Raw genomic sequence first — 12665 nt, forward strand, 5'->3', positions numbered from 1 at the left:
CTAAGTTGACCAACTCTCCCCATTTCTCCCTCCCCCCAGCCCCTGGTAACCATCATTCTACTCTCTGCTTCTGTGAATTCTACTTTTTTAGATTCCATACATAAATGAGATCATACAATGCTTGTCTTTCTGTGACTGGCTTATTTCACTTAGCATAACCTCCTCCAGACTTATCCTTGTTGTTACAAATGACAAGATTTCCTCTTTTTTAAGGCTGAATAATATTCCATTCTATAAATATCAATTACATTTTCTTTATCTATTCATCTATAGATGGGCAGTTCGGTTATTTCCGTATCCTGGCTATTGCGAATAATGTTGCAATGAACATTAGAATGCAGATATCTCTTTCAGATACTAGTTTTATTTCCTTTGACAGTATACACAGAGGTAGGGTTTCTGGATCATATGGTAGTTTTATTTTCAGTTTTTGAGGAAGCTCCATAATGGCAGTACAAATTTACATTCCCACTGACAGTATGCAAGGGTTCTCTTTTCGCCACAGCCTCAACCACACTTGTCACATCTGATCTTTTTTAAAATAGCCATTATGACAGGTGTTAGAGTTATTTGAATTCTTTATATATTTGGGATATTAAGCCTTTTTTAGATGTTTGCTTTGCAAATATTTTCTCCCGTTCCATAGGTTGTCTCTTCACTCTGTTGTTTCCTTTGCTGTGCAGACATTTTTCTAATTTGATGTAATACCATTTGCCTGTTCTTACTTTTGTTGTCTGGGCTTTTGGAGTCATATCCAAAAATATTGCTCAGACCAATGTCTGGAAGCTTTTCTTCTAGTAGTTTACTAGAAAACATTTACCAATGTTTTCTTCCAGTAGTTTACAGTTTTAGGTCTTACCTTTAAGTCTTTAATCCATTTAGAGTTGATTTTTCTTTACTGAGATCCAATTAACATGTAACATTGTATTAGTTTTAGGTGTATGACATAATGATTTGATATATGTATACACTGTGAAATGATTACCAGGATAAGGTTACTTAACATCCACCACTACACATAGCTACTGGGCCTGAAGGGAAACATTTTGTCGCGGAGGAGTTCGGAAAGTCAGCGATCCCACAAGCTCTGGGCACGGGGAAGAAGCCGCCCTCCAGCCTCGGGTTGGAGCTTCGCCGAGTGAAGCGCAGGCGTCGCGCAACCTGCCGCAGGGGGGGGGTCCGAGGCCGGACCCACGGGGCTCGCCCTCGCCCCACCGCTGGAGCGCCGGGCCCCGCGCGGCGCGGGGGCGGAGCCGCGAGCGGGGGGCGGGGCTCCGAGGCGGCCCCGCCCCGCCTCCCCGCCCCGCGGGTCACAATGTAGGGTTAGGGCGGCCGGCGGGCGGGCTCGGCGGGGCTCGGCGGGGTTCGGCGGGGCTCGGCGGGGCTCGGCGGGGCGGGGCGGGGCTCGGCGGGACGGGACGGGGCGGGGCGGGGCTCGGCACGGCTCGGCGCGGCTCGGCGGGGGCCGAGCCGGCGGTTGGGAGGGAGGAGGAGTCGCGGCGGCAGGAGGACAGCGCCGTTCCGGCCGGCCGCTCCCTGCGTCCCCTCTCCCTGCCCCGCAGTGGCCCGCGAGCCGCCGGCGAAGGAGCGCGCGCCTGACGCGGCCCGCCCTGCTCGCTCCCCGCCGGCGTCCGCCGTCCGTCCGCTCCTGGCCCGGGCCGCGGCCAGCGAACCGCTCTGAGGCGGGCCGCGCGGAGTCGTGGGGCCGCCGCCGTGGCCCTCGCTGTCGGCGCCTCGCCGCCCGCCCGCGGCGCCCGCGCACGCCGGCCGCCATCGTCTTCGCGCCTGGCTGGCGGGGCGCTGTCCTGCCCGGCCGTCCGCGCCGCGCATTGGAGCTCGGCGGAGCGCGGCAGCCAGGGCCGGCGGAGGCGCGAGAAGCCGGCCGCCGGCGCCGCGGGGGCCATGACCGTGGAGCAGAACGTGCTGCAGCAGAGCGCGGCGCAGAAGGTGAGGCGGCCCCGGCCCCGGCCCCGCCGCCAGGTCCTCCTCCCCGCGCCCCCCGCCCCGCCGCCTTTGGGGCGTCGTTCCCAGGGCGGGCTGCGTGTGGGAAGCGGGGTGCACTTAGCGGGCTTCCATCCGCTCCCTTCTGGCCGATTGTTTTCCTGGAGCAGACGGTGCCGGGTCTTTATTGGGAGCGACCTTACATTCCTACACTCCTCTATGTGGCTGCTTAATTAAACTTTCTCCTCCTCCTTCCTTTTTAAAAAAATAGAATAGCCACTGGTCATCCCTGATGAGCACGGTTTGTGTTTTGAAGGTGGGAGCCTTCTGGGCCTGCTCTTTGCAAAAGGGTCTCCAGCAGGACCGAATTGCCTGCCTGGCGGGGCAGGTCCGTTTACCAGGTGACTCTCTGTGGAAGTAGAGGGTTCGGTTGGTTCCTTTTCCTCTTTCTGTTTCTTTTTCCCGTTTTCCCCCCCTTGAGTATAGAAACTGTCCTTAAGAAGGGAAACCTTTCTGGCCATGTTTACTCCAGGAATCTTTTGTCCCCTGAGTTTGACCTTGTTCCATCGTTTACCCTTTGCTCTTGACTCAGCCACTCATTCGAATGGTCACTCACCTAAGTTAAAAAAAAAAAAAATCTGTTTTTGAAGCTTCAAATCTTTTATAGTGAGTAATGAGAAATGCTCATTTTGTTCTGGATTTTGCTTTCAGGATGTCAAGTGCACTATCATGGCTTGCACCATATCCTGAAGAGTAGTTGGCTATGACTTATTTGTCTTTTGGGTGAAAAGCATTTTGGGCAAAAGGATAACATTGCTTTAGTCGTGTTGGGGTTACGGGGGTAACTGGAGTCTATTGTGAGCAGCTCCCGAAGCTGTGTTGGTTTATCAGGGTGAGTAGCGAACGCCCCACCCTGTTGTAGTTTTGGCATAGTTATCTCCTACCTGTGCTTGGTTTTCGAATAGGGTCTGCTGTCCTAAAATGGACTGTGTATATACTCACAGCCTGCTAACTTTCTGCTTTGAGATTATTTTTAGAATTTTATGGTAGTACTTGAGGTAATTGAAGATGCTCAAGAATTTTGGAAAGCAAGGATAGTGCATTGTTATTTTAGGCACTTTGGGAAAGTTGATTTTGGAGCTCTTGTGTGTTAGTTAACTGTTACTGGTTAAATTTAGAAGATTATTGCAGGCTGCAGTTTATTTACAGGGAAATAATTTTGGATTTAATATTGGGAGTTAGAACAGTTTATCTGCTAATCCCCTCTATTCTACTTTGAATACCTTAAACTTTAGTTTTTGATGTTGAGTATGTGATAAAGTGTTAATACTTAAAGCAGGATCTCGTGGTCATATGTATACTAAGCAATATTTAATAGATTTGGCATCATTTTTGTTTATAGTTGTCTTCAGTGTTGAGTATTTATTCCACACAGCCAATTTGTTTCAAAGTGGGAAAAGTAGCTCATATTTTTCACATCTCTTAAATGTGAACAGTGGAAAGAAGTTTGTGAGTTTTTTAAATTGGTTTTGACTAGAGTACTTCTTTAACATAGAATCAGATAATGCAGATCTGCCTGCTTCAGAAGTTTAGGCATAAAATTGTAGGATCGAGAATCAAATTACTGAAAGTGGTCTTGGCCATCAAGTTTAATGAACTCCTCCTTACACAAAGGCAGTAGTTGTTAATCCAAAGTATTACCATTGTGCTGCTGTTTTCAGTGTGTGTGTCAGATCGTCTCACTGGTATTGGGGAAATTTTTTTGGTGAGGAGGATTGGCCCCGAGCTAACATCTGTTGCCATTCTTCCTTCTTTTGCTTGAGGAAGATTGTCGCTGAGCTAACATCTGTGCCAGTCTTTCTCTGTCATGTGAGATGCCACCACAGTGTGCCTGACCACCGGTGCTAGGTCGCCGACCACATAGGAACCTGCAAACGCCTGGCCACAGAAGGAAGTGGAGCCGGAACTTAACCACTATCCCATGGGGCCAGCCTGAGGGGGGAAATATTTTTGGAGCAGTATAATGCATGTATTTTTATACTTCCATCAAGATATTCATGTGTTTTTTAAAAAGAAACAATATATTTGTTTGCTTTCCATATTAACATAGTATTATATTTTTACTCATATTGGAACTATTTAAAAAATATTTGTATGGGTATAAATACTTTAAGCCATCTACTTCAAATAAGTTGGTAGATTTAAATCCACCAAGCTAGTAACTAGGAAGTGGACTTAAGCTAGTAACTAGGAAGTAAACTTCAAACTTTAGAAGAAACCAAAGTGAAACTCTCTGTTTTCACTTAGAAACTTTATGAATTGTCAGTCAAATGAGGTAACTAGTGCATATTGCATAACCAAAATTGAGCCTATTTTCTGCTCTCCTCAAAATACTTGTGTGTGTGTATGTATGTGTACAACATTAGTTTCATGTGAATAGCTGTGTTCTGGGGATAGGAACGCTTCCCTATATTTTCAAGATTCTTTTTTTTTCCTTCCAGAAGGATGACTCTTTCATAAAATAATATAATAATCCTTTATTTAAAAAAAGCGTGCCACAGAACTTTCATAGATCCCTTTTCACCTGCAAAGTAGCTTGTCACAGTATATTTGTAAGGAGAGGGGCTGTCTTTTCCTCTGATGTGTTCTTTGCGTGATGGCTGAAGTTTGGCCGTGGCCGGGCGTTGTGACACGTAATAAAACTGCAGAGAGCTGCTTTTCTGAGGTTTAAAGGATACAAGTGAGGTGGAGTTGGGGGGAGATTAGCTGCAGTTAAATCCTGTCAGAATTTTGGTCTTGAACATGTCTTCAGCCTTTGAGCTTAATATTTACCTAAGCGCAGGATCTTTAGATCTCAGAAACTTGATACCTAGATTCAGGTCCCAAAGAGGATTCTTGAGGGCAGCAATAGATGGCTTCGTCCCAGGGACCAAATTAATTTATAGCGTGAAGTGAGCTGGATACCATTTACATTAAATGTATCTTTCTGAGTTGAATAAAATATAAAGTTCCTAAGGGCAGGTATTTTGCCTGTTTTGTTTCACCCTGGTTCCTTGCACATAGTACGTTTCAGTAAATATTTGATGAGTGAAGCAGTGTGTGAATGTTTTCTAAGAAGAATGAGAAGTGCAGTAGTTATTTTAGTTCCCTAACTGAATCTCAGATTTAAGATTATTGAGAAACAGTGAAAGCTCAAGACTGTGGACAACTGTTGGAATTTAGGCAGTGTAGTGAAAAGATGGTTGGATCTGTATCACCTTTCTGTGACCTTGGACAAGTCATTAAATGCCCCTGAATCTTCTTTTAAAGCCTTAAAGTTAGTGTGATTAGACATTAGCAACTTTTTTAGATCTGCGTGTTCGGTGGAGCTAAGCATGCATTTATTCCAGACAGGGACTTTAAAAAAAAATAGTAGGGGATGGCAGCAGAAGGAATTTTATGGATCAACAATTTTCAGTTAATTACGGGGGGGGGGGAGGGAGGGGTTAGGTGGGCAGGATTAACCAATCACAGATTAACCAAATTAAGAGTTTAAAACAAAACTTGAAAAATAATACAAACTGGATTCAGAGTAAATTTCTTAGTTAAAATAATGAAGTATTTTCTAATTGAGGTTATCATCTAAAGTTATAGAAATAAAGTAGAGCCTTTCAAGGGACAGTTAACATTTTGTAAATTGCTGTAAACATTATATACAACTGACATTCCGTAGTACTAAATAGTTGGTTATCTTGTTATCAGCATATGCCTTCGTTTGGGCAGAGAGATGGGGAGCCAGCTGCTTATTCCCACCTATTCCTTCCCTTTCTCACCTCATTTTGATTTGTATACTAACATTGTATGCAGCTGCCTTAATGAATTCTTATCAGATCTGATAAATATTCTGTGAGTTTTCTTTACTTTTCTGTGTATACAGTCCATATCATTTGTGAATAATTATCGTTCTGACCTCTTCCTTGTCAATATTCAGATTTATTTTTTCATTTACTATTTTATTGCTTTAGCTAAGATTGCAGAATACTACTAGGGTTGATGTTAGTGTCTGTATGTATTGTTTCATTATGATATGGAAATTTCCCTATAGTCCTAAGTTTTAAAAATATTTTGAAATCAGATTTAGATGTTGACTCTTTATCAAATGTCTTCTTTTGCTGTTGCAATGACTGATGTGGTGTTTTATGTGTCAATAAGAACAACAATTGTAATAGCATTTATGGGATATTTACTATGTACTATGTTAAGGAATTGTAATAAGAGCAACAATTGTAATAGATAACGTTTATGGGATATTGACTATGTACGATGTTAAGGAATTGTGCTGAGAGTTTTTTAGACTGTTTTTCATTTCATCTTCCTAACTGTCTTATTAGGTGAGCACTACTTTTTCCCTTCATATTGTGATTGAGGAAACAGTACTAGAGAAGCTAAGAACTAAAGCAACATTTCACTGCTGGTGTGTGTGAAGGGTGGGATTTAACTCAGGGCTGTGAGACTCTCGAGCCCCCCATTATGATGGATTGCATTCTGGTAAAATCTCATGTAGTCGTGATGCCTCCAAATTCAATATACTAAATTTTAATCTGGAATTTAATATCTGTATTCTTAAATGAGATTGGTTACACGGTTTGCTTTTGTGTAAGTGGGTAACAAGGTAAAATTAACTCATAAAATTATTAGAAAGCTTTTTGTGTTTTCCTATGTTTTTGGAATTGTTTAATGTAGGATTGGGTTAAACCATTCAAAATTGGGGACATTTAAGCATTTTTTGTCATTCAGTCTAAGTACTTGCTACTTTGAAAGGTTGATGAATATGACTATATCAGGCTGACTTTTTAGAGCAAATTTTAGATGAACTTTCCAAATTTTATCTTTTTTTTAGGTTTTCTACCTCTTCCAGTGTCAATTTTAAAATTGTTTTTTAGATGTGGATTTTATTTCATTTAGCTTTCTCTCCATATAGGTATGTATATGGATCTGATGTTTTCTCTTAAATCTGTGGGTATATAGATAGATCTCTTTCTCATTCCTGTTAGTTTTGTTCTCTTCTCAGTGGTGTTTGCCAGAACTTGATCTATTTTATTGGTCTTTGCAAAATTCAGCTCTTTGTTTCATTTATAACTTTTGTCTTCTAATTTACTTTTATTTTTCTTTAGTAATTCCACCTTTCTACTCTTTTTGATGGTTATTATTCTTTTTATACTTATATTCAACGTTTAGTGAATTTCCAATCATGTTTAATGAAAAACATTTTGGGCTGTGGATTTTCATCAGTTTTGTTTTGAATTTGAATTTATTTTTTGTTCACTCTTTAAAAGATTTTTTTGGTTTACTTTCCAAGATGTTGCATTTTTAAAATTGTTAACTTTTAGTTTCCATATACTGTGTTTAGAGAACATGATTTATAATAGTTTTAGAAATTTATTCAGATTTTCTTGGGGCCAGCACCGGGGGCGTAGTGGTAAGTTTGTGCGCTCTGCTTTGGTGGCCCAGCGTTCGTGGGTTTGGATCCTGGGCATGGACCTGCACACTGCTCATCAAGCCAGCCTGTGGCAGTGTCCCACATACAAAATAGAGAAAGATCGGCACAGATGTTAGCTCAGGGCCAATCTTCCTCACACACACAGAAAAAGATTTTCTTATGTACATGAGGTTTTAAGGAGCATATGAAAAGGATGGGTATTCTTTGAAAGTTGTAGAGTTTGGGGCCAGCCCCGTGGCCTAGTGGTTGAGTTCGAGAGCTCTGCTTCAGCAGCCCAGGGTTTTGCCAGTTTGAATCCTAGGTGCGGACATGGCATTGCTTGTCGAACCTTGCTGGGGTGGCATCCCACATGTCACAACTAGAAAGACCCAAAACTACAAATACACAACTATGTACTGGGGGACTTTGGGAGAAAAAGGAAAAATAAAAGTAAAATCTTAAAAGAAAAAGTTATAGAGTTCTTTATTTGTATATTAAATGAACACAGTGTGATTTGAATATTTCATGTTTTTTTCCTTTATCTCTTAAATTCTGAGGGATGTGATATCTCTACTTTTAATATAATTTCATCAAATTCTCTTTGTATTTCTAATGGATCTAATCCAAACTTGTGTGTCTTTGCTGGTGTTTTAGTAGAATTTCATCATTTACATATATGGTGATAATTGATAAATTTTTTTATTGTCATCTGAGTTTCTGTTTATTAGTCTTGTTTTCCCTACTCAGTTTTTTTTTTTTTTTTAAAGATTGGCACCTGAGCTAACAACTGTTGCCAGTCTTCTTTTTTTTCCCCCTGCTTTTTCTCCCCAAATCCCCCCAGTACATAGTTGTCTATTTTAGTTATGGGTCCTTCTAGTTGTGGCATGTGGGACACCGCCTCAGCATGGCCTGACGAGCGATGCCATGTCTGTGCCCAGGGTCTGAACCAGCCTGCTCAGTTTTCATGGATTGATCAGATTTTCCTTGTGTCACCTCCCTTACCCTTTCTTTTTTACAGCCTGTCATGATTTGGAAATCGCTTTCTCATTTCTGCTCTTTTAATTTTAAACAAATATATCTAAACGTATTTTTCTGGTAGAGTCAAAAATTGATAATTAGCTTTCCCTCCTTCCCTCTCCTCTCAATAAGATAAAACTTTTTAGCTTATTTTTATTTACAGCATTCCTGATTTTGTTGGGATAATATTGAATGTGATTCTGAATGATGACTTCTTAAAAAAGCAATTCTTTTGTTGAGGTCATATTGGCTTACAACATAGTGTAAATTTCAGGTACACATCACTCTGTTTCTGTTTCTGTATAGACTGCATTGTGTTCACTGCCAACAGTCCAGTTTTTATCCATCACCATGTGTACGTGTCCCTTTCCCCCTTCGGCCCTCCTCCCACCCCCTTCTCCTCTGGTAACCACTCATCTGTTCTCTAAATGATGACATTTTAAATTTCTTAGGGTGTACCTTGTGTCAAAAATATTACTTAATTTGTTACACATTAGCAGTTAGTTTTTAAAAATTATTTTATTTTAACTATGTTTTTCTGTATAGTATAATACTGTTTCATGTTACTCTTTGTTTTTATTGTTGACTCTTTGTGGAAGCTTGTATCATTTCCCCTTTGGTTTTGGAATCCAGAAATTTCACTGTGTGTGTGTGTGTGTGTGTGTGTGTGTGTGTGGTGTGTGTTTATCTTTTTAACAGTTCTGCCTAGGATTTTTGATCTGAAAATGTTAGTGTTCTTCTCAGTAAAATTATTGCTTCTACTGTATTCTTTTTTTCCTTCTATAACTGCATTATTTGATTAGATAGCATTCATGTCTTTTCCTTGCTTCAAATTTTATTTTATGATTTCTTTCTCTCCCTTTTTGTCCTATATGCTCAGATAACTTTTCAGTTTGATCATCTATGCTAGTTCTATATTTACTGCCTCCATAGGTGATCAGATCTTTTGGGGGTTTGTTTTAATAGTATACATTTTTAGTTGGTTCTAAAGTGCATAATAATAATAGAATTATAAACATTGGTTCATAATAGCTGTCCATGAAAATGTTTATGAAATTTCTTATCAATTTTTAATAATAAACGCACATGAACCCCCTACTTAAAACAAAAGCTGCAACTTTGAAGGTAATCTATATCTAATCATAGTCCCCTTATCCCATCCCTCTCTTTTAATTTGAGATTGTAATCATGTTGAATCCTGCGTTCATTCTCCCTTTGGTTTCTTTTTACTGCATCTCTATATGAGTTCTTGAAGGTATACATTTTTAATTTTAGTTGTTTTAACTTTAGGAACGTTTTTCTACCTCTATATCTAAAAGATATTCACCTCTGTTTTCTACTAAGAAGTTTAAAGATATGTTTGCAACACTTAAACCTTATTCCATCTTTACTTAATTTTTGTACTTGGTGTGAGATAGGGATCCAGTTTAATTTTTGTTATGTATATGATTTATTGTTGTTAGTCGTAGCTTATGGAAAAGTTACTGCTCTCCCTCAATGAACTGACATGCCATCTCTGTCATATACAGAAGCTTTATGTAAAGTGTTCTTTTTTCCCCGTTGTCTCAGTTTTGTTTCATCATCCATTTTGTGAATAGCATCCTGTCTTCATTGCTGTAGCTTCATAATGATCTCTACTACTGGAAAAGTAAGTGGGCTCCTCCTCTTCCAAGGTTTCATGGCACTTCATTCTTCCTTGGAAATTTTAGAATAATCTTACCAAGTTCTCTGAAAAACTCTTGTTGGAGTTTTTTATTAATTCCATTGAATCTTAGACCAATTTGGGATCATTAACATCTCTACAATATTGAGTCTTCCTATTTGTGAACAGAGTATACTTTTTCCTTTGTTTAGATCTTTCTTCATTTCTGTTATTCAGTTTTAATTTTAACTGTAGAATTCTAACACATCATTTGTCCTAATAGTTGCTAATTTCTTATAACAATTATATGTAGCGTTTTAAAATATTTGTTATTGGTTACTGGTGTGTACAGATGCAACTGACTTTTGTATGTTGCTCTTATATCAAGCCACCTTGCTAAATTTTTCTATTTTAACACTTTTCCAGAGATGATTTTGGATTTTCTCTGTAAAAGATCATACTGTGAGTAAATCATGAGAGTTTTATTTATTTCTAATTTTTATGCTTGTAATTTCATTTTTTTCTTGTGCTAGATGAGACGTCTAAGAAGTAATAATACTGACTAGAAGCAGTAATAGTAGATATTGTCTTATTGCTGATTTTAAAGGACAGTTCCTTACTTTGGTACCTAAGGCATTTCTAAAGTATTTACACGTGTTAGTTGCAGAAACTCGTATGTTATAAAGAGGGTTCTATTTCTAAAGAACTAAAAGATATTATAGTATTTTAAATTCTGATGCTTGCACATACTTTTTCCTTTGAGTGCTGGTGACTCTTGTGAAAATTTTCGCTCTAGGCATCCTGGTGTGGAAATAGCTGGTTTGTCAGCCATTTCTCTGTCATCCTAGGGCCTCTAAAGTCAGGCATTGCATTTCTTTTTTATCATGGGCAGTCCTTTCTCTCTTTTCCCAGCGACCACTTCACAATCGTTCATTTCTGCCCTGATATGCTTAGTGTAAGAGTGGTTACAAGAGTCTTTCCCCTGACACTACACACACACTTACTCTCTAATGTCACAGAACTACCATTTTTACTGAAACCCAAGTGGGTTCCTTCCTGGCGAGTTGAATCAGACCCCCACCAGAAGCAGTTGTCACACAAAGTAGGGCATGTTTGCAGCAAAGAGGAGGCCACGCAGAATCATTTCCAAAGTCATGGCATCCCCAACAAAGGGAAGCAGGGGCCTTTTATTTTGGATGGGAATGAATGTTCAAAACAGAGAGGTGGGTATTCGCTTGCGCAGGCTCAGTTGGAAAACATGCTTCCACATACACTGCAGGTTAAGGCAGTAAGGCCTAAGCTCCTCCCAGAATGGATATTTTAGCATTAAAAATGAGGCAAAGGTCATAGGTCTCTCCCTTGTGCTGGGGCTCAGTCTGCTTCAGGTTGGTTGGTGATTGCATCTCTTAACAGTTAAATGCTTCTGACCCCACCGTTGAGTTCCTTGGAGCAGTGAGTCCCTGACACCATGAGCACTGACTTGCAGCAGTGGCCTGCCTTTTTCCTGCAAATATAAGTGATGAGTATGGTGACATAGCTCATAATAATTGTTGATTTGTGTTATACAGGCATGCCTCATTTTACTGTGCTCTGCCTTATTGTACCTCACAAATATTGCAGGGGGTTTTTTCTTTTTCTTTTTTTCTTTTTTTTTTTTTTTTGGTGAGGAAGATTGGCCCTGAACTAACATTCTGTTGCCAGTCTTCTCTTTTTGCTTGAGGAAGATTGTCGCTGAGCTAACATCTGTGCCAGTCTTCCTCTGTTTTGTATGTGGGATGCCGCCACAGCATGGCTTGATGAGCGATGTGCAGGTCTGTGCTTGGGATCCGAACCCGTGAACCCTGGGCCGCAGAGCAGAGTGTGCGTACTTAACCACTATGCCACTGGGTTGGCCCTCAAATACTGTATTTTTTACAAGACCCTCAACCAGCAAAAATATTATGACTCATTGAAGGCTCAGATAATGGTTAGCATTTTTAGCAATAAAATATGTTTTATTTAAGATATGTACATTGTGTTTTTAGACATAATGCTCTTGTACACTTAATAGACTACAGTATACTGTAAATATAACTTTTATATTCACTGGGAAACCAAAAAGTTCGTGTGACTTGCTTTATTGCAGTATTTGCTTGTTGCAGTGGTCTGGATCCAGACCCACAATATCTTCGAGGTATGCCTGTTTATGAAAGACCAAATCTGGCCTCTGAAAGCCAGTTTTGGAATGTCACTATGCAGTGTGGGTAAGTAGATGATGTGAAAGTTGAATTTATGAAATGACCTCTTGCGTTTATTTTGGCAAACTTGTGTAAGTAATTTTTCTAAGTTTTCTCTCTCTTTTTTCCTCCTTGACTATTTTAATACAGTTTATCTGCTTTGTTTACAGTCTTGGTCTTTCGAGCCACTGAATATTTTAAAATGTACGTTTTCCTTGTTTCCTTAGCCTTGTTCAAACAGGTGTAGATCAGAGCTTATTCTTACAGTGTGATTTGTGGACTATCTTCATTTCCTCTAGTGCTTGCTAAAACTGTAGAATTCTGTGCCTCACCCCAGACCTGTTGTTTCAAGACTCTGATGGTTGGACTACTTTCTTAACAAGAATCAGTG

At 40.2% G+C, this 12665-nt stretch overlaps 1 protein-coding gene across 1 annotated transcript in view; it reads left to right on the plus strand.

Annotated features, from left to right (window-relative positions):
* Positions 1 to 1769: 1769 nt before the first annotated feature.
* LOC123284101 (ubiquitin carboxyl-terminal hydrolase 25-like) overlaps positions 1770 to 12665 on the plus strand; it is an 83820-nt gene continuing 72924 nt past the window's right edge. The window contains exon 1 of the mRNA XM_070487754.1: positions 1770 to 1947. Coding sequence (XP_070343855.1) covers positions 1903 to 1947 — 45 coding nt within the window. The 5' untranslated portion in view covers positions 1770 to 1902. The remainder of the gene's footprint in view (positions 1948 to 12665) is intronic.

Source organism: Equus asinus, chromosome 17 (assembly GCF_041296235.1).
Source record: "Equus asinus isolate D_3611 breed Donkey chromosome 17, EquAss-T2T_v2, whole genome shotgun sequence".
NCBI lineage: Eukaryota > Metazoa > Chordata > Mammalia > Perissodactyla > Equidae > Equus > Equus asinus.